The sequence below is a fragment of the Chlamydomonas reinhardtii genome, chromosome 9 (genome assembly GCF_000002595.2).
Source record: "Chlamydomonas reinhardtii strain CC-503 cw92 mt+ chromosome 9, whole genome shotgun sequence".
NCBI classification, from domain to species: domain Eukaryota; kingdom Viridiplantae; phylum Chlorophyta; class Chlorophyceae; order Chlamydomonadales; family Chlamydomonadaceae; genus Chlamydomonas; species Chlamydomonas reinhardtii.
The window spans coordinates 3,120,838-3,139,817 of record NC_057012.1 but is presented as its reverse complement, the minus strand read 5'-3'; the positions used below and the strand labels follow the sequence as shown (position 1 = coordinate 3,139,817).

Genomic DNA, 18,980 nt, shown 5'->3' with positions numbered 1-18,980 from the left:
CACCTGGACGAACAGCGGCAGGCCTCGCGTCTCGGCGGCCTGGCCTGGGATTTGGGCGGGAGTTCCCATTCCTAGGGGTATAACAATGTGCGTCTGAGGTCCCATTTGCGACAGGAGTGATCATTAGAAGTCATTGCCACACTTGTGTCTTCGATCTCTGGAGTGGCCATGAAGCTCAATTCACGCGCCGTGCTGGCGCTCGCACTGGCGGTTGCTCTCGCGGCCATGGCCACCGCGTCCGCAAGCAAGTATCCGCCCCCGCACCGGAAGGCCCCGCCGCCAAAGAAGCCTGGTAAGAACATGCAAATTTGTAAGGGGCTGGCTGAAGGTCCAGGCGTGGGTCAAGCGGTTGATACGGGAACATGCCATTGGCCTCGGCCTACCTCGCATTTGAGACGAGGCAACGGTATCGATGCTTCATGTTATCGCGACATCATGCCACTGCATGTCCCAAACCAACCCTCGTGACTGCTCTTTGAGTTTGAGAGCGTGACTTATCTTCTTCCGGCGATGGTGCTTTGCTTGCAGCTGGCCCGGCCGCCTACCGCCTCATCTCCATTACGAAGTGGAACGGTGAGCGCGCTCAGGCGCTTTACGGCTCTTATCGGCTCTCATGACACGCCACAAAGTCTTGCCCGCCCCAGATTCCTCACCGGACCTCTCCTACCCATTGCAGCCACCGCCAACATCACCGACCTCCAGGCCGCCGAGGTGTCTGTGTCCCTGGCCTGCAAGGAATTTTACGTGGCAGGAATCACGGGCAGCAGCGAGGACCAGCGCAACAGCCCGCTGTGGGGCAGCCACATCAAGGTGAGGGAGGGCGTGTCGATTGCCGTACTTACCCTTGCGTGTGACTTGACGAGTTTCTGACACCTACGCTGTCCGCCTGTATGCCCTCGCTCCCCTACCAATTCCCCGCCCCGCGCTCCATGCCCACTCGCCAGGTGTACGACTTCCCCAGTGTCATCGCCTACACCAACTACTCCCAGTGCGTGTCCAGGCAGCCTGGCCGCGCCTACTCTCAGCCGTTCGAGGTGTGGAAGAACCGCGCCTTCTTCCCCTACACTGAGTCCATCGCTGACGCAACCAAGGGTGAGTGCAGGCGCGCGGCAGTCCCAGGGGCACCGCGCTCCGCGTTCGCCACAGTTCTCGCACTTCGATGACTGGGGCATGGGAGCTGGGCAGCGGGACGATATTGGAAAGCAAGTGCTACCACGAGTGACCACTGTCAAGCAAGGTCAGGGTCTGTGCCGCGCTACTAGCGCTACCAGCAGATGCATCGCGCGCTGTGCGCCCAACATGCAGGCTGTGGCCCTTTCTCTCATGGACCCCGCGGTACCTGCCACCAACCGTTAACACGCACGACATAATCATGACACCACCCGGACAAACCCGCCCGTCCTTGCTTTAACAGGCACGCTGTGGAGCGCCTCCATCCTCAACGTGACCGACCGCGCCGCCGCCGTGGGCATCTTCAAGGACGTCAACAGCCAGGTCGCCAGCCTCCTGGCAGTGGCACAGGTGAGGCAGGGCGGCGGCGGATGGAGTAGGGTGCGCGGGCCAGGGGTGCAGACTGCCGGCCCATGGTGCAGACGACGACATAGGTGGCGGGCGTGTAGCGAAGTCAGTTGTCAGAGCTCAAGTGCGGATGAGGCGCGGGCAGTGCTTGGCTATAGTTGCTGCTGCTGTGCGATGCATGGGATCCGTCGTACCCGGCAATCCCTCAGGCGGCTGGGCTGGGATGCTTGCAAATTGTGGGATCTGCGCATGACAACTCTCCCCTCGCTCCACTCATCAACTGCGCAACCCTCTCACTCTCCATCCCAACCCGCATTGCCGCTTCCTCCTCCCATGCAGGCCGCCGAGACGCTCAACGGCGTGGTCGCGGCCCAGCTGGACGTGTCGCACGTGCTGTCCACCAAGAAACCCCAGGGCCTGCTGGCACTGCAGGCGTACGCCAACGAGGCGGGCGCGGGAGGCCTGCCCCCTCTGGACACGCTGGTGCAGTTGGGCCCGCTGATCAAGGTGGTGCGCCGCATCGCCTTCGCGCCCAACCGCCTGGTGTAAGGAGCGAGAGGCGGTCAAGGGATAGTCGTGGTGCAGTCAGCGCGCTGGCTGCCGTCTGCGTGGCTTGCCTACATGCCGCGGCTCCTGGATAGCGGGCCAGCGGGATTGGATGGGTTAGCAAGATAATAGTGTAGGCAGATGGAGAGCCCCTCTGTAGGCAGTGGCGATCCGTCGCCACAGGTGCGACCCTCACAGGTTCCACCGAGTGCCCAATAGCACAGTGGCGTGGCGTCGTTGGCTCAGCCAGCAGTACAGTTCGGACCCAGAGTACACCTCCTATCTATGGATACCGTAGATATGCAGGGCCTGCATGTGCAACGCTCTCTCAGTAGTTTAAAGCAACATGCGTAAACGTACTTACACTTGTACATATGCACAGTGCATGCAGATGCCGTGACTGTTTGCGGCCCGTGCTAGTGGCGGTGATATAGATTCAAAGCTAGGTCCGCTTTGAGCCGGTACATTATTGTAACATGAGTACTGGATGCTGTTGTGGCTTAATTCAGTGACACACCTGCTTTATCCTGAGGCAGCAGATGAGCCGAGGGAGAAGATAGCAGGAAGAAGGACGTACAATCCCAGCAAGACCACACGTACGGTCAGTTCGTTAACGTTACCGCAGCGGTTCTGGTTCAACTTGAGGCATCATGTCTGCTTTCGATTCGTGTTCTTGACTGGCCTTCTCTGCCTGCTAGCGATGACAACCTCTTCTGGCGTCTTCTGCCTACCTTTGCGTGCGCTGGATGTGATGAATTACCCGTGCGTCAACCCGGGTTCACTTCAATTTTGGGCACCGCACCACAATCCTTGGCCTCGCTTATTGTCGTGTCAGATTCACCATCCGGCAGTCCTACCACTGCCGTACAGCCCTTCCCGTGCGGGGGGCCTTGGGGGCGGAAAGGGGGTTTCCCCGACGCCAAACTCGTCCCCCCTGAGTCCCCCACGCTCCCAATCCCTCCGTATATATAGCATTGACTCGCTGGAAGGGCAGTCCGTGCTCGCCTGAGGTCGAAATGGGCTGGTCTTGGCAGCACTACGCAGTCCGAGTCTGGGTACGTGCCGGCACGGTCGAGCCAAAGTGCGCTGAAGTGGACCATGACTGCTTCAATGTACTATATTAAATCATTATACCACTCTGGAGAGTATCCCAGGTCAAAATGTGCGGCTCTCAAAACCGGCAACATGGCGACCGGCACGGGGTTCCTCAAGCAGCCATTTCCTCAATGCTTCATTATTGCTGTGTCTAATGCTGACTATAAATAGGGGCTAGGACGTCTCTACAGGGGCTAACAGGAGCTCTTCACGTGCACAAAGTCGGCGCATGTCGCTGCATTTCGCAATTTCAACGAGCGGGCGGGTAGCCCCAGGGTCCATAATAGCTGTCAGTAGCATACATATGCCGTGCACAGGCATTCGGGATGGGTTGGGCTTTGGACGGTGCGGCGTGTCTGGGCATGTACGCCCGCACGTACGCCCGGGGTATTGATACTGGGTTAGTTGGCATGGCAAAGTAGTCGGCGTGCTGCTGAGCGGGTTTGGCTGCGCGTTCGAATGGTTCAGGGATAGTAGCCAGTTCCGATAATGCCATGCCTGGTGATCATGATCAGTAATGGCGCACAGTACGTTCCATACCCTGCCCAAGACCGCCTCGCCAACCGCCATGTCGCCAGCCCCAAGCATCAATTTTCTTGTTCTTGCTTTGTGCGGGGCTCAGCAGTCAGATTTCAAGGCTCCTTAAAAGCTAAGACCCTTTGTTCATCGCTTTAAGAATGACGTTCCAACCGCCAGTCGGAAATTTGCGAACGCCGTGTGCAGGTAGGGATCGCTTGTGTCCAGAGTTTCCATAGCCTTGTCTTTAGCTTACTTTGTACTATAGAGGGTTCGGAACTACTACGCAAGCGACAATACTCATCGGCAGGCCTCGCGTCTTGATTGGTACTTTAAGTGCATATATATTTGCAGCGGGGCCCACAAAAATTCGGCAAGCCTGCTGGTAAAAAGTCCTTATACACAGCTTCATACAGCAGCCAGAACCACGATGCTGCAATCGCACAAGATGGCACGCTGGCTGCTGGTCGTCCTTGCCATGGCAGTTGCCTTTGCGAGCATCGTCTCTGCCGGCAAGTACCCGCCCCCGCATCGGAAGGCACCAGCACCAAGAAAACCCGGTAAGATGACACCTCAGTCACGCCTTAAAGCTGGCCCAGGACGCGGTTGCACCAAGCAGACTTTCTCTCACCAGGCATCAAGACGCTTGGCTTCCATGCTGGTGCTTGCCGTTCCGCCAGCAGCATTCGGCTAGTTGGCTTGATGGTGCATCATTTTCCTGGTGCTGTCGCTTAGGCAAATCGGGAGTGAGCTTGCAGTTTTCGCCGCTCGCGAATCAACCGTTTTTTCCCGTGGCTAACCCCACGCAAGCGACGCGTGCAGCTGACCGGCCCGCCTGTGCCCGCCGTGTTGTTTCGCAGCCGCACCCACCGCCTACCGCCTCATCTCCATCACCAAGTGGAACGGTGAGCGCACTCAGGCACGCACATCAGGTGTCATGGTCTGCCGCCGCCATGTGCGTCCATATGCGGGCGCCCTGCGTGCTTACTGTAGTTGTGCCTCGTTTGTTAGATACCGTATGTATTTAAAGCTGTGAGTCTACCCCTCAGGTACCGTTGACGCGTGTCGTCGGCGCATGGCCGTTGCAGCCTATCCGCCTACGTCGTTACCCTCCTTCTCCTGCTTGCTGCCTGCCCCCGCGCTCGCTCTCTGCTGATCGCCTTCCCCGCCCCAACCTGCTGCAGCCACCGCCAACATCACCGACCTCCAGGCCGCCGAGGTGTCTGTGTCCCTGGCCTGCAAGGAATTCTATGTGGCGGGAATCACGGGCAGCAGCGAGGACCAGCGCAACAGCCCGCTGTGGGGCAGCCACATCAAGGTGAGGGCGGAGGGCGTGTCGATTGCCGTACCTACCCTTGCGTGTGACTTGACGAGTTTCTGACCCCTGTCCGCCTGTATGCCCTCGCTCCCCTACCAAATTCCCCGCCCCGCGCTCCATGCCCGCCCGCCAGGTGTACGACTTCCCCAGTGTCATCGCCTACACCAACTACTCCCAGTGCGTGTCCAGGCAGCCTGGCCGCGCCTACTCTCAGCCGTTCGAGGTGTGGAAGAACCGCGCCTTCTTCCCGTACACCGAGTCCATTGCTGACGCAACCAAAGGTGAGTGCGTGGGCCCATCTGGCATTACACCCATGCTACTTTCGGAACCTCGCGCCGATGTTCGCGCCATTCAGCTCGGACACTTGGCACGCACTGCCGTACGCACGTACATGCACACCCTGTCCCCAGCCACCGCACCTGCCTTCTGTCGCATACAAACCAACTGACGCACTGCCTGTGCAGGTACGCTGTGGCTGGCCTCCATCCTGAACGTCACCGACAGGGCCGCCGCGGTGCGCGTGCTTGAGGAGGAGAGCAGCGACGTGGCTAGTCTGGTGTACGTGGCGCAGGTAGGGAAGAGTGTAGGGAACGAGTACGGTATATAGGGCCGTAGGTGTGTGATGGGACAGTGTCAAGGCAGGTTGGTAAAGTCCCGTAGGGTGCAGCTGATTCCCAGAACCCAGCAGATGACAAACAATTTGCAACGGCAGGGCAGGAGTACGGTAAAAAGGGCCGTAGGGGTTGTTTGATAAGCCATCCACGCGCGCGTGTGGCCCCGCCCCATTTCCGAGGTAACAGGATGGCGCCGGTAACACTGAGAACTAGTAGTGCCTGGGCAGGAGCGATGGAATACTGGGGTGCAGGGATGTCCCTCACAGGTGCCCCTGCTGGGGTGGCATACGATACATGCCTGGCCCAGTGCCTGGCCCCAACGTGCACGATACGTACCTCAACTTGTGAATGCTCCTCGTGCTCCATCTACCTAATCCATCTATTCTCGCCTTGTTAACTCCTAACTCCTCACTCCCGCGCAGGCCGCCGAGACGCTCAATGGCGTGGTTGCCGGCCAGCTGGACGTGTCGCACGTGCTGTCCACCAAGAAACCCCAGGGCCTGCTGGCACTGCAGGCGTACGCCAACGAGGCGGGCGCGGGAGGCCTGCCGCCCGTGGACACAGTACTGCAGCTGTTTCAGCTGCTCAAGGTCTCGCCCCAGGGAGCACCTCTCGCGCGCCGCATTGCCTTTGCCCCTCACCGCCTGGTGTGAGTGCGAGCCAGGTAGCTGGTAGGTTAGGTAGGTTGCGAAGCCTCGACATGCATGCACATGCATTTGGAGTGAGCTGGGAGGCCGCATGCACCCGGACGGTGTAACAATAGGTATTGCGGGGGCGGGCGCGGCGACAGGGTCAGCTGGGAACATATGTGTGTACATGCTTAATACTGTAACCCCACGCTGGGCTGAGCCACGTGGAGGAGGAGAGCGCGACGCCGCTCAAGAAGCGGCGCCGGCGCGCAGGTTGAGGCCGGCCGGTGTCCAGTCAAGGTCTTTGCTGGCGAGCATAGCGCAGCACAGTGTATGGTAGGCCGCACGCAGCAGTGAGAATTGTTGTGGCTAGCGGATATCTTTCTGTTTGGTTGATTGCTGGCTGTACTGTTGCCTGACGGCGGAACGTGGCTGGACACAGGACGGCGGGCCGTGCCTGTACAAACCGGCCCCGGCTACGTCCGGGAGATGAGGTAGACGCTTGCGGCCTCAGACTAGATACCTGGCTCAGCCCACTTATCTTGTCGTGCTCGGGACAGCATGCAAGCAATTAAACTTACACAGCGGATATAACATCAACCGATTCAGTTTGATGGAAGTGCCTGCGCCAGCTGGTGACGCCACAGCAACACCACATCAGTTCCAACGCCCACTTTACCCACTCCCGGCCTTGTGCCGTTATGCCTCGTTACCGGTTACCCAGTCTCAATCCCCACACAGCCAGTAGTGCCTTTCCATGGCGACCACAGGCTCTGATGACAAACACCCACACGCACCCATGCCGTAGCATACCTTGAAGCTTTCCTCTTGATGTGCTCGTGCGTACGTATGCCTTTTGCCTCATGAATGCATGGTGCAGACGGCAGACCTCCCAACCAGCAGACCGCACAGCAAAAGCTTCACCACGCACAAACTTCCTTGTTGGGGCAACACTGCAAAACTCCTGTACAGGTCTCTGCACTCGCCGCAAGGTTTTCTTGCTGTGCCCCTCATGACCCTCAGCATAGCAACTCAGAAGTCTTCACCGCAACACGCAACACCCTGTAACGCCTCATGTGTAACGCCTCAACTAGGAACGGAACCTATGCCCGCAGTCCCGCACCGGAGTCATGGCCACCAGCTGAGGCCATGCATGCGCGCGTGCGTCCCCAGAAAGCCTCATTCCTGACTTTCACACTTCCCTCTCAGACTGCGGCCGTCAGCACACTACGCATGCCCATGTCGCTGCGACGCGCTGCGTGGTCTCCCCTTGGCCTCTGGTCGCCCTTTCCCTCCCTCTCTGTGTTGCACGCACAACTCTCCCAGCGCCTTCACTTTCGGCTGCGCAGCTCCTGCTACCCTGGGTGCTGCCGCCGCCACTGCTGCCGCCGCCTGTATTGCGCCAAGCCACACTTACAAATCAGCACCAGCAACAGATCCCAGCCATTCAACCGCCGCCCGCTCAGCTGATGACCAGCGGTCGGTCGGCCCAGCCGTACTCGGTCTTGTGGCGGTCGTAGGCCTCCTGCAGGGCCGCCATCACAGCGGCGTGAGTGGCGTCAACCACCTCCTCAAACTGCGGCGGCGGGATACAGGGTGGAAGGCAGGCAGGAGACGGTGGTACCATTGTTTGGGGGCAAAACGGATAGGGGTCGTGCTCGAGCAAGGGGCTTAAGGACTGGTATGTCGGCCAGAGGACGCATGCATACGGAGCCGACCTAGCCGGCAATGCTCTTGTCAATTCGTCATGCGCCCTGGGGCTTGACGAATTGCCCTGCAGGCCCCAACAACGCTTCAACCGCCCCCGCCCACCAACACACACATGCACACATACATACACACACACGGTACCGTGAGCACATGCTTGGGTTTGCACCCTTGAGAGCGTGTGGACGCTAATGCCCCCTCGAGGTTTGAGTAGCGGGGGTTGCGCGATTTCCGGTTGGTAAGGCCGGCGGCTCACCGCAGCGGGCATGCGAGGTAAGTTCATGTAACATCCGTAAACAGTCGCTTTGCTGCATCGCATACTGTCTTTGCGCAATGTTTTCCTTGTGCTCTTTAACACACACATACACACCTTGGGGTCGTCGCGGGCGGTGCGCGTGACGGGAACGGGCTTGCCGCACACCATGTAAATGTTGCGGCGCCTGTGTCCATGAGTGCAAGGGAGGCGCAGCCGTGCGGACGGCACCGGGTGAGCGGGCGAGGCAGCATAAGCAGCAGGCCGCGGTGCTGCGGGCTTGCAGGGCGGATACAGGAGCGACACACATACATGCGCGATACCGCACAACATGCAAGTGCGGGGCCCACACGCACGCGCACACACGCGCACACGCACGCACACACACACACACACACACGCACACGCACACGCACACGCACACGCACACGCACACGCACACGCACAAGCACACGCATATACGCACACGCACCTGGGCAGGGGCAGGTAGGCCACTCCGTACAGGAAGCCCAGGGCCGCACGCAGCCGGCGGGACACACTGGCCATGGCCTGGGGGCCGAAGTCCAGCACCTGGGGGCGCGGGAGGTGGAGGTGGAAGTGTTGGTGGAGGGGAGGAGGCCTTGTGGCCGAGCCCATTTGCAGGTCCGCGCCGGGGCGCGTGGAGCAGGGAAAGCCGAAGCGAAAGACGGAAACAGGCGTACGTGGATAGATGCAGGTGGGCAGGCGGTACCTATTGGTGCGTGAGGCCAGGCTGCAAGGCTATGGGTAGGCGGCGCTAAGCCGGGAGCGCAGCTGAGCAAGCCCTCAGTGGCTGTTGGCAGCGCACGGCCAAATTTAATTACATTCCCGCGCTCGCTTCCTCCTCCCGCTCCCATGTACGTACGCTCGCCCCCACGTGCGCTCGCTCCCTTGTCCGGAGCTTCACACCCACCTGAGAGTTGCCAAAGTGGTAGACCGGCACGATGCCGCCATCCACGCCCTCCTCCACCGCCACACGAACAAAGCCCTTGCGGTCCTTCAACATGATCTGTTCGATCGTACGGCAGACACGTGCGTCAGCCATAGCGCATACTGCTTGACGCACATCGCATCGCATTGCATCCGATCAGCTGTTTACGACTGGCAACATGCGACACGGCGGCACATTGGCTGCCGGTGGTGCCCCGCACACCCGCCGGCGCCCGCCTCGTCACCTGCTCCTTCGTGGGGCTCTGCATGTACATCTCTGCGGGCGGGGTGCGGCGGGGTCGGTGACATACACCAGAGTCAGTGGTTCTCGCTGCAAGCTCGGCAGCCGACTGCTGGTGGCGATGCCGCCCGCACCACACGTGCATGTGGACCGCAGGTACAGCCCGGCACCCTCGTAGCCCCACATTGGCCATCTTCTTCGACAGCCAACCCCGAGCTTGCGTCTAGGTAATGCCGGGCAAAACCCTTGCGTACCCCATATAGCACGGTCCCATGCCTAACTAACCTCCCTGCTAGCACATCGCCGCAGCGGCATCTGTCCTTGACAGAACCCTGCTTATGTGCTGACGCCCATACACACCCCAGCCAAGCTCCAGTTACACCGACCCACACGCACACGCCTAGCACCACCACACAGCCACTAGCAGCCGCCAGCCGCCACGCACCTGCGATGCCTCCCACGATGACCGCCACGCTTCCTTGCTTCAGCACCCGCTTGAAGTCGCGTGTGGTGGCCGGCACGGAGCCCAGCCACGCCACGAAATGCCGCCAGAAGGGGACCGTGAACACCTGGGAGTGTAAACGCCAAAGATCTCAGGCGTGGACAAGTCAGGCAGCTACTCTCTCACACAAAGCAAATCGCCAAAGCTCAAAAAAACGACCAGCCACAAGGCCACGGACAGGCACTCACCACATTCGCCGCCAGCCCGAAGATGTCAAAGCCGGGAAACATGATCTGGCATTCTGTGGCGCCAATGCTGCGGGTGCACATGCGCAAACCCGTGAGGAGGGCCAGGGCATGGACGGCGGCCAGAACGAAGGATGACCCGGCATGGCGTGGCAGTAGCTGTGGTCGCTACTGGTGCGCCCGCTAATGTGATGGCGGCCGCGGCAACGGTGAGGTTCAGCGCCGCTCGTTCTCCCAGTGCGTCAAAGCGTTACCAAATGCGTCAATCGCCCCTCGTACCCAGCGCTAACCCTTTCCAAGAATCCGTGACGTAGAACCAGGCGCACGCAAAACGCAGAACTCACAGTGGGCCCATGGGGAAGACACCTGGTTTTGGAAGGTAGGCGGTAGCGGTGGGCGGCGGGTGGGGCAGTCAGAGGTTCCGTAAGGTGCTTGATGCACAGGGTACAACGCAGTGCACGGGTACGTCAGGAAGTTATGGGCCCAGCCGCAACGGTTCCATTCCCATTGTGCTCGGCAGCACGGCAAGCAACGCAGCACCAGTAGCTGGCAGAGCTCCTAGAGCGCACGCTCCCGAGAAACCCTTAACTAGTAAACCTGGGTACCAACATAGATCCAGGCCAAGTCCCATGCACGCGCGCAAACCACATCTGCCGCTGCTACTCCTACGCCTCCACGACAGCTCACCGTGCGGGAACCTGCAAGAAAGGGCGACAAAGGGTGTCAGCATCCGCAGGTGTAGCAAATGGCAGCCACAAGGATGGAACCCTAGCTGTGTGTAGCCTTGAAGGCGGCAACCACATGTCCACCTCGCAAAACTTACTCCGCGAAGATGTACTTCTTCTTCGAGTCCAGCACCTCATCAAACACGTAAGAGAACTTGAAGTACCTGGCGAGAGGCGGCGGGTGGACGGAGGTGATTCAACACCTTTCAGAAGCAAGTAGGGGCAGGGGCGGGGTTAGATACGTTGGCGAGGTCCACACCCCGCAACCCGACCGGTTCCCCTGCCCGACGTCGTCGACTTCAAGGGGTGAGCGCGGCGCCGGTAGTTCACTGGCTACTAGCACGCGGCGCCTGACTACGGCCAGGCCGCGTACGCCCTTCCCCAGACGCTTTTGGAGTGCGTGCTGCGGAGCTCGCCCGCCCAGCCCTGCCTGCCCTAAAGCGAGATGCCAGTAGCACGGTCGGCCCTTCTTTGTGCTTGGCTCTCTTATGTCATTGTCAGCTGACTGGTAGCTCGCCGCTGCCGCTACACGACTCTTTTTTTGCTTTTGGGTACTGCTGGTACTGCTACGTGTCTGGCTCCCTCATGGGCCATGCTGCCTGCCTGCCGCCGCTCTGCCGCTGCCTCCACCGCTGCTCCAGCCTGCACGCATGCAGAATGCAGTCCCTGTCCACCTGGCGCGGCACGACCAGGCCGCTAGCCCCTAATGACCCACAAGGATTCCCAGCACTCACTCCCGCCAGGTCTGGAAGATCCAGGAGCGACAGACCGGTCCCCACAGCACCTGCACGCGCGAACACGAATAGGGGTCCAAGAATCACTATGCGGTCTTTGGGACTGCTTCAGGGACCGCTTCCATACGTCCAAATGCAGTGGTTAACGGCAGCCCCGACAGCATACCACCCGATCCACACAAGTAGCACTTCAGCCATGCGACTGGGCCCTGCGGCAGTGGAGCCGCTGCCCGTCGGCGGAGCTTCCCGCACACGCACCGGCTTAGGCGGCAGCAGCAGGGTGGAGTACAGCAGCAGCACCGTCACCAGCGCCCAGCGGTACCAGAAGGACAGGATCACAAGCGCCAGCAGCACATGCATCCAGCCTGATCCAGGCGGGGACGGGTGCCGCAGGGAGGTGGCCGCCGGCCAGGTGGCGTCGATTGGCACGAGCGTGACGGTTCACACGCGCCATCCCCGCAGGTTGCCAACGAAACTTTTCGACGCCCTCTGGGAGCGCGGTTCGCGTCGACTTATCCGGCCTCTACAAACTCACCACAGTAGATGAAGAGCGTCAACATAGCCACCAGCGATGAGAAGATGCTTTGCTTGCCCTTCTCCGTGACGCCATCGCTCCAAATTCGCACATTTGTCGGTGCTTTATCAATCGCCATTATGGCGCGCCAACGTTTAGGGGAGCGCGACACACGGACTTGCAATTTTAATCAAAAACAGATGGCCTAAATCCAGCTAGGACGCGCGCCCCACTCGCAATTTACCAGCGGGTGGGGCGGCCAATAGGCCCGCTTCTTAGGTGAATGGGGCGGTCCCACGCAAATCGTAACTATATCGAAAGTTGCAAATCCACATGCAAATAGCTCAAAATGCATGCCCGGAAGCCGCGAGAGAAGTTCCCCGCGCTCCCGGCCCACCATCGCCCCCCATCAGACCCCTGCATGGCCCTTTGCACACGCGAGCAGGCGCTGTAGTCTGCACGCCTCATCTCTATACGCTGATCACACTTAATCGCATCCTAAAACATTACCCGGGATACTACACCGCGCTTCCGGCGACGGATGTGGACCCGCAAGCTCTGGGCCTAAGCGTCATGGCAAGTCTTGTTGTTTCTCTTGAATGATGCGCCCATTCATGCGTATGGAAAAGGCGCCTGAACTTCGCCTTGCAACATTTTGCGTAGGCACCTAAATCGCTTGCCGCCAGCGTCAGCCATAACTGCCGTCTGAAGCTTAAACTTTTTAACAAGGAGGTTGACGAACAACACACCCGCTTCATCAGCGGTGAGCGCACGGTGGAGGAGGATGCCTGCCTTCCGCCGGGCAGCATCACCCTGACCACGTACCCCACACTGGGCGCGAGGTTCCAGGTGAACCTCAGTGGCTGGTGCAACTGTCAAGAGGTATGTTCGTGGACAAGAGGGCGATCCGGGAGGGCGGGCTGGAGGGATGGGGAGACGCAGGGAGGCTGGAGGGGACAGGGAGACACGGGCGACCAACAGCAAGACCCGGGGTGTGTGTGATGGAAGGTCGACAACCGTTTGTGTGCTGAACGCAGGTCAAGGACATAATCGTCGAGTTCCTGGAAGCCATGCATGGCGTCAGAGTCAAGAAGTTTCCGCAGTACAAGGCCAAGCTGGCTGCCATGGCTAGCCTGGACGAGGACAGCCCCATCACCTCCCTGCCTACCAACAAGTTCATCCGGTTCTGGGCTAGGAGGGGTGCGCAGCTCGTACTCTCCGCCCTACGAGAGTACCAGAGCGAGGGTGGTGCAGCTGTGAACGGGGAGGGCGGGGAGGGCGGGGAGGGCCAGGGCGACAGCGAGGGTGGAGGCACGGAGGTTGGCGAGGGCGAGGGTGAGGGTGGTGGGGCTGGCGGAGGCGGAGAAGACGGCGACAGCGGTGAGGGCACCAGCCCAGGCGCCAAGCTGCCACTGCGTCTAGGGGGCTTGGTCTCCAGCTTGCTCTGCAACAAGGGGCGCCTGGAACGGGGCGAGTGGAAGACGTGGCAGTACTCCGGCGGGGGCTGCAAGTGCGGCGGCTCCTGCCACGCTGCCCGGGTGTACCTCAGGTGGCCGGATGGCCTGCCCCTGGTGTGCTATGCCAGTGGGCACGTGCACGGCACCGTCGCGATCCACACGGCCGTGGTTGAGTGGGCGTGTAATCACGACCCCGCCTTCAAGGCGGACTACGAGAGGTGCGCGGGCGGGGGATCAGAGGGACTGCTTGCCGGCATACACGAATGTCGGCATATTGCACGTTTGGCAAGTTGAATCAAAGGTGATGTATCTGCAAACAACTTACAGGGCGGTGGCCGAGCGTGAAGAAGCGGCCAAGCAGAGGAAGGTGTGCCTGCATGTGTTTGCATGTGTCTGCATGTGCACGCATGCTGGCCAATGAGCGTGTACCTCTGTGTTGCGCTTGTGCTAACGCATCTCTTCACAGGAGGGTGGAATGCAGGCGGCTGGAGCTCGGGACATGCGGCAGGCAACTGCACGCGGAGTGACGGCTGCCAGTGATGAGGACAACAACATCGAGCTGGGCACAGGTATGGCATGGAAAAGGAAGACGCTCTCATGCTCACTGCCCGTTACTTTTCCTCACACCTTTTGTCACTCATTCCCGCGGTGTAGAGGCGCCGCAGCGCGGGAACAAGCAGCCCAAGCCTGGCAGCAAGAGCCGTAGGCAGCTGACAGATGCGGAGGTGAGTCAAACATATGGGCAGGCGGGCGGGACGGGGCAGGACTTGGAATTGCGCCGCGCGCCTTTGACCATAACCCTAGCACTATAGGAGCATGCATCTGTGCGAATTGCAGGCGCATCCGCCACCTTCGACTTTTGCGTGTGCGCCTTGGTGGGGGGTCCGGGGCCGGGTTGGAGGCTGGCCGGCCACCATCGCCGGACCTGGGCAGGCGGGCGGGACGGGGCAGGACTTGGAATTGCGCCGCGCGCCTTTGACCATAACCCTAGCACTATAGGAGCATGCATCTGTGCGAATTGCAGGCGCATCCGCCACCTTCGACTTTTGCGTGTGCGCCTTGGTGGGGGGTCCGGGGCCGGGTTGGAGGCTGGCCGGCCACCATCGCCGGACCTGGGCAGGCGGGCGGGACGGGGCAGGACTTGGAATTGCGCCGCGCGCCTTTTACCATATCCCTAGCACTATAGGAGCATGCATCTGTGCGAGTTGCAGGCGCATCCGCCACCTTCGACTTTTGCGTGTGCGCCTTGGTGGGGGGTCCGGGGCCGGGTTGGAGGCTGGCCGGCCACCATCGCCGGACCTGGGCAGGCGGGCGGGACGGGGCAGGACTTGGAATTGCGCCGCGCGCCTTTGACCATATCCCTAGCACTATAGGAGCATGCATCTGTGCGAGTTGCAGGCGCATGCGCCACCTTCGACTTTTGCGTGTGCGCCTTGGTGGGGGGTCCGGGGCCGGGTTGGAGGCTGGCCGGCCACCATCGCCGGACCTGGGCAGGCGGGCGGGACGGGGCAGGACTTGGAATTGCGCCGCGCGCCTTTGACCATAACCCTAGCACTATAGGAGCATGCATCTGTGCGAATTGCAGGCGCATCCGCCACCTTCGACTTTTGCGTGTGCGCCTTGGTGGGGGGTCCGGGGCCGGGTTGGAGGCTGGCCGGCCACCATCGCCGGACCTGGGCAGGCGGGCGGGACGGGGCAGGACTTGGAATTGCGCCGCGCGCCTTTTACCATATCCCTAGCACTATAGGAGCATGCATCTGTGCGAGTTGCAGGCGCATCCGCCACCTTCGACTTTTGCGTGTGCGCCTTGGTGGGGGGTCCGGGGCCGGGTTGGAGGCTGGCCGGCCACCATCGCCGGACCTGGGCAGGCGGGCGGGACGGGGCAGGACTTGGAATTGCGCCGCGCGCCTTTTACCATATCCCTAGCACTATAGGAGCATGCATCTGTGCGAGTTGCAGGCGCATGCGCCACCTTCGACTTTTGCGTGTGCGCCTTGGTGGGGGGTCCGGGGCCGGGTTGGAGGCTGGCCGGCCACCATCGCGGGACCTGGGCAGGCGGGCGGGACGGGGCAGGACTTGGAATTGCGCCGCGCGCCTTTGACCATAACCCTAGCACTATAGGAGCATGCATCTGTGCAGTGCGGCAGGTGCATCTGCTCATTAACACGATCATCTCCTGTACGCGGCATTCTGCAGGCGGCGGAGGTGGTGGCCACGTACAAGGAAAAGCGGGCGGCGGGCCTGAAGAACAAGGAGGTGTGGCCAGCAATCAATGCCGCCCTGGGCAAGGACTGGTCCAGGAACAAGATGGAGGCGGCGGCCAAGGCTGCAAGAATTTGGACGCAGGGTAGGTTTCTAAACCAGTTCCCGTGCGTGTTCATATTTATCATCCGTGGCATAACACATGGCGGAAAACACCGTGCACAGACCGTCGTGGCCCCAAGAGCAAACGCAACGACGACCTGGAGGAGGAGGATGCGCAGGACTCTGAGGGGGGTGAGTGGACCCAGCAGACGGGCGACACCTCTGGCGGGTTTGAGCAGGAGGAGGGGGGCGAGGAGGAGGCGGGGTCCGCTGGCAGGGTAGAGGCACGTCCAAGCAGCAGCGGGGGTGGGGCTGGGGGTGTTGCGGGCGGGCGCGGGGCTGGTGAGCCTGAGCGTGGCCCAGGCGAGCCAGCTGCAGTGGAGGGCGCGGCAGGGCGGCCTGCGGGCAAGAGCAGAGGAGGGCGCCGTGGGGGCGGCGGGGCCAGCGGTGGGGGTGATGCGGGCGAGCCAGCTGCAGTGGAGGGCGCGGCAGGGCAGCCTGCGGGCAAGAGCAGAGGAGGGCGCCGTGGGGGCGGCGGGGCCAGCGGTGGGGGTGATGCGGGGGAGCCAGCTGCAGTGGAGGGCGCGGCAGGGCGGCCTGCGGGCAAGAGCAGAGGAGGGCGCCGTGGGGGCGGCGGGGCCAGCGGTGGGGGTGATGCGGGCGAGCCAGCTGCAGTGGAGGGCGCGGCAGGGCAGCCTGCGGGCAAGAGCAGAGGAGGGCGCCGTGGGGGCGGCGGGGCCAGCGGTGGGGGTGATGCGGGCGAGCCAGCTGCAGTGGAGGGCGCGGCAGGGCAGCCTGCGGGCAAAGGGCGCCGTGGGCGCGGCGGGGCCAGCAGTGGGGGTGATGTGGGCGAGCGTGGGGCTGCTGCGCCGCACACGTCACCACGCCGGCCACGGGCTAACAGGGCGGCAAACTACAGCTCCGTTATAGCAGCCGAACTGGGCAGGTATGAGTGAGGGCCCGAACTGTGGAGGCTGCGTGCGCACTGAAATGCAGAGACCGTTTATTGTGACTTAAAGCGACTTTAGTTATTATGGTGACCTGGTTATGGTGGCGTTTTTCAAAATAGATCCTGTGCCGGGGCTCAGTCCGGACGCGCCCGCCAGCAAGTTGGGGCAGACGGGCGGGCAGTTGAAGGCGGGCAGTTGAGGGTGGGGAGGGTGGGGGAACACTAGATCCAAATCCATGAGCGCAAGAGACAAGGAATGCTGATTGTATTGGTATTGGGTAAAGGGACGTGAGAGAGACAAGGAATGCTGAAGATGATGCCTTATTAACATCAGGGATGGCGGTGGCAAGGCGTAGGCGAGGCGTAGGCGAGAGCAGGCGACACTTGTAATGCAGGCGATACGTGTAGAGCAGGCGACACTTGTAATGCTAGAGCTCAGCGTCTCCCGTCAGCGTCTCCTGTCTCCCGTCCGCATCGCAAGTGCTTTGCAAGTAGGGTCCCGGGTTGCAGAACATGCACGGTAGGGACTTACAGTTTACACCCAAACGCGGTGACGACAGTCCACTGACCGATTTATCAATCCTGCAGCAGCACGCGGGCACTGGAGTCGACGCCTGCTTCAACAATGTTCGCAGAACGTGCCAGTGCGTGTGAACTCAGCCTAAGTTCCTACAGTATATAGACCTCGGTCTGGAGTGTGCTGCTTCTCGGCTGGGGGAGTGCAATGGGTGGATGGGGAGTGGGGCGGATGGGGGGTAGGGATGGCGCCATATTGGGTGTCGCGGGCCCGATGGTGGACATTAGTAAAAGGGACAGTCACAGGGGATGTAGGTGGAAGGGGAGGAGGAAGCGCCGCCCCGCGAGCTCACTGTCGATTGGGTGGGATAGAATGCGCAGCTCCGCGGGCGGGCTCGCAGGACAGAGTCAGAGCAGTGGAGCCGCATTGGCAGCGGCACAGGTAGTAAGGCCACAACACGTTTTTGTTTGCCATCATTGTGCGAATTCCTGACCACAGTTCATTGCACACGTGCGCGTGGCGTTGCTGATCGCCAGCCTAGCCCCACCACCACGCGTGGCCTCCCAGGGCAACACCACGCGCAGGGGCTCCCAGCAGGCACACGTTCTTTACTACCAGGACCACCTCGTCTTCTGTCCAGCCCGCCTCTCAACAGCAACGCGACGTTGGGGCACTCAATACACATTCCTGACCACAGTTCATTGCACACGTGCGCGCGGCGTTGCTGATCGCCAGCCTAGCCCCACCACCACGCGTGGCCTCCCAGGGCAACACCACGCGCAGGGGCTCCCAGCAGGCACACGTCCTTTACTACCAGGACCACCTCGTCTTCTGTCCAGCCCGCCTCTCAACAGCAACGCGACGTTGGGGCACTCAATACACATTCCTGACCACAGTTCATTGCACACGTGCGCGCGGCGTTGCTGATCGCCAGCCTAGCCCCACCACCACGCGTGGCCTCCCAGGGCAACACCACGCGCAGGGGCTCCCAGCAGGCACACGTCCTTTACTACCAGGACCACCTCGTCTTCTGTCCAGCCCGCCTCTCAACAGCAACGCGACGTTGGGGCACTCAATACACATTCCTGACCACAGTTCATTGCACACGTGCGCGCGGCGTTGCTGATCGCCAGCCTAGCCCCACCACCACGCGTGGCCTCCCAGGGCAACACCACGCGCAGGGGCTCCCAGCAGGCACACGTCCTTTACTACCAGGACCACCTCGTCTTCTGTCCAGCCCGCCTCTCAACAGCAACGCGACGTTGGGGCACTCAATACACATTCCTGACCACAGTTCATTGCACACGTGCGCGCGGCGTTGCTGATCGCCAGCCTAGCCCCACCACCACGCGTGGCCTCCCAGGGCAACACCACGCGCAGGGGCTCCCAGCAGGCACACGTCCTTTACTACCAGGACCACCTCGTCTTCTGTCCAGCCCGCCTCTCAACAGCAACGCGACGTTGGGGCACTCAATACACATTCCTGACCACAGTTCATTGCACACGTGCGCGCGGCGTTGCTGATCGCCAGCCTAGCCCCACCACCACGCGTGGCCTCCCAGGGCAACACCACGCGCAGGGGCTCCCAGCAGGCACACGTCCTTTACTACCAGGACCACCTCGTCTTCTGTCCAGCCCGCCTCTCAACAGCAACGCGACGTTGGGGCACTCAATACACATTCCTGACCACAGTTCATTGCACACGTGC

General features: G+C 61.3%; 5 protein-coding genes across 7 annotated transcripts in view; 3 read left to right on the top strand and 2 right to left on the bottom strand.

Moving 5' to 3' along the window:
• Positions 1–126: 126 nt before the first annotated feature.
• Positions 127–3,678, top strand: CHLRE_09g386986v5 (uncharacterized protein). 2 transcript variants are annotated; one of them, XM_043065422.1, is made up of 6 exons: positions 127–292; positions 529–573; positions 677–810; positions 945–1,092; positions 1,415–1,521; positions 1,858–3,678. In XM_043065422.1, exons 1-6 carry the CDS (start codon positions 169–171, stop codon positions 2,065–2,067), a joined length of 768 nt encoding a protein of 255 aa, XP_042921067.1. In that variant the 5' UTR covers positions 127–168; the 3' UTR covers positions 2,068–3,678. The 2 variants fall into 2 exon arrangements, with proteins under 2 accessions (XP_042921067.1, XP_001695028.1); XM_001694976.2 differs by having other exon boundaries at positions 1,858–2,551.
• A 54-nt stretch (positions 3,679–3,732) lies between these two features.
• On the top strand, positions 3,733–6,798 carry CHLRE_09g386949v5 (uncharacterized protein). The gene is made up of 6 exons (XM_001694975.2): positions 3,733–4,235; positions 4,536–4,580; positions 4,860–4,993; positions 5,127–5,274; positions 5,458–5,564; positions 6,030–6,798. The coding sequence occupies exons 1-6, from the start codon at positions 4,106–4,108 to the stop codon at positions 6,258–6,260; spliced, it is 795 nt and encodes a 264-aa protein (XP_001695027.2). The 5' UTR covers positions 3,733–4,105; the 3' UTR covers positions 6,261–6,798.
• A 3-nt stretch (positions 6,799–6,801) lies between these two features.
• CHLRE_09g386912v5 (uncharacterized protein) lies at positions 6,802–12,362 on the bottom strand. Its single transcript, XM_001694852.2, has 13 exons — positions 12,067–12,362; positions 11,790–11,896; positions 11,532–11,581; positions 10,896–10,961; positions 10,760–10,770; positions 10,417–10,438; positions 10,076–10,142; positions 9,831–9,954; positions 9,390–9,421; positions 9,128–9,223; positions 8,669–8,766; positions 8,314–8,383; positions 6,802–7,812 (listed from the first exon to the last, which is right to left on the bottom strand). The coding sequence occupies exons 1-13, from the start codon at positions 12,182–12,184 to the stop codon at positions 7,699–7,701; spliced, it is 975 nt and encodes a 324-aa protein (XP_001694904.1). The 5' UTR covers positions 12,185–12,362; the 3' UTR covers positions 6,802–7,698.
• A 180-nt stretch (positions 12,363–12,542) lies between these two features.
• On the top strand, positions 12,543–17,193 carry CHLRE_09g386875v5 (uncharacterized protein). The gene is made up of 8 exons (XM_043065421.1): positions 12,543–12,621; positions 12,709–12,927; positions 13,083–13,720; positions 13,830–13,869; positions 13,969–14,071; positions 14,157–14,227; positions 15,699–15,849; positions 15,930–17,193. Exons 1-8 carry the CDS (start codon positions 12,619–12,621, stop codon positions 16,760–16,762), a joined length of 2,058 nt encoding a protein of 685 aa, XP_042921066.1. The 5' UTR covers positions 12,543–12,618; the 3' UTR covers positions 16,763–17,193.
• A 534-nt stretch (positions 17,194–17,727) lies between these two features.
• CHLRE_09g386838v5 (uncharacterized protein) overlaps positions 17,728–18,980 on the bottom strand; it is a 6,085-nt gene continuing 4,832 nt past the window's right edge. For both annotated transcript variants that reach the window (XM_043065417.1, XM_043065418.1), the window contains exon 8: positions 17,728–18,980. This exon is cut by the window's right edge and continues 1,348 nt beyond it. The gene's annotated coding sequence lies outside the window, so the exon portion shown is untranslated.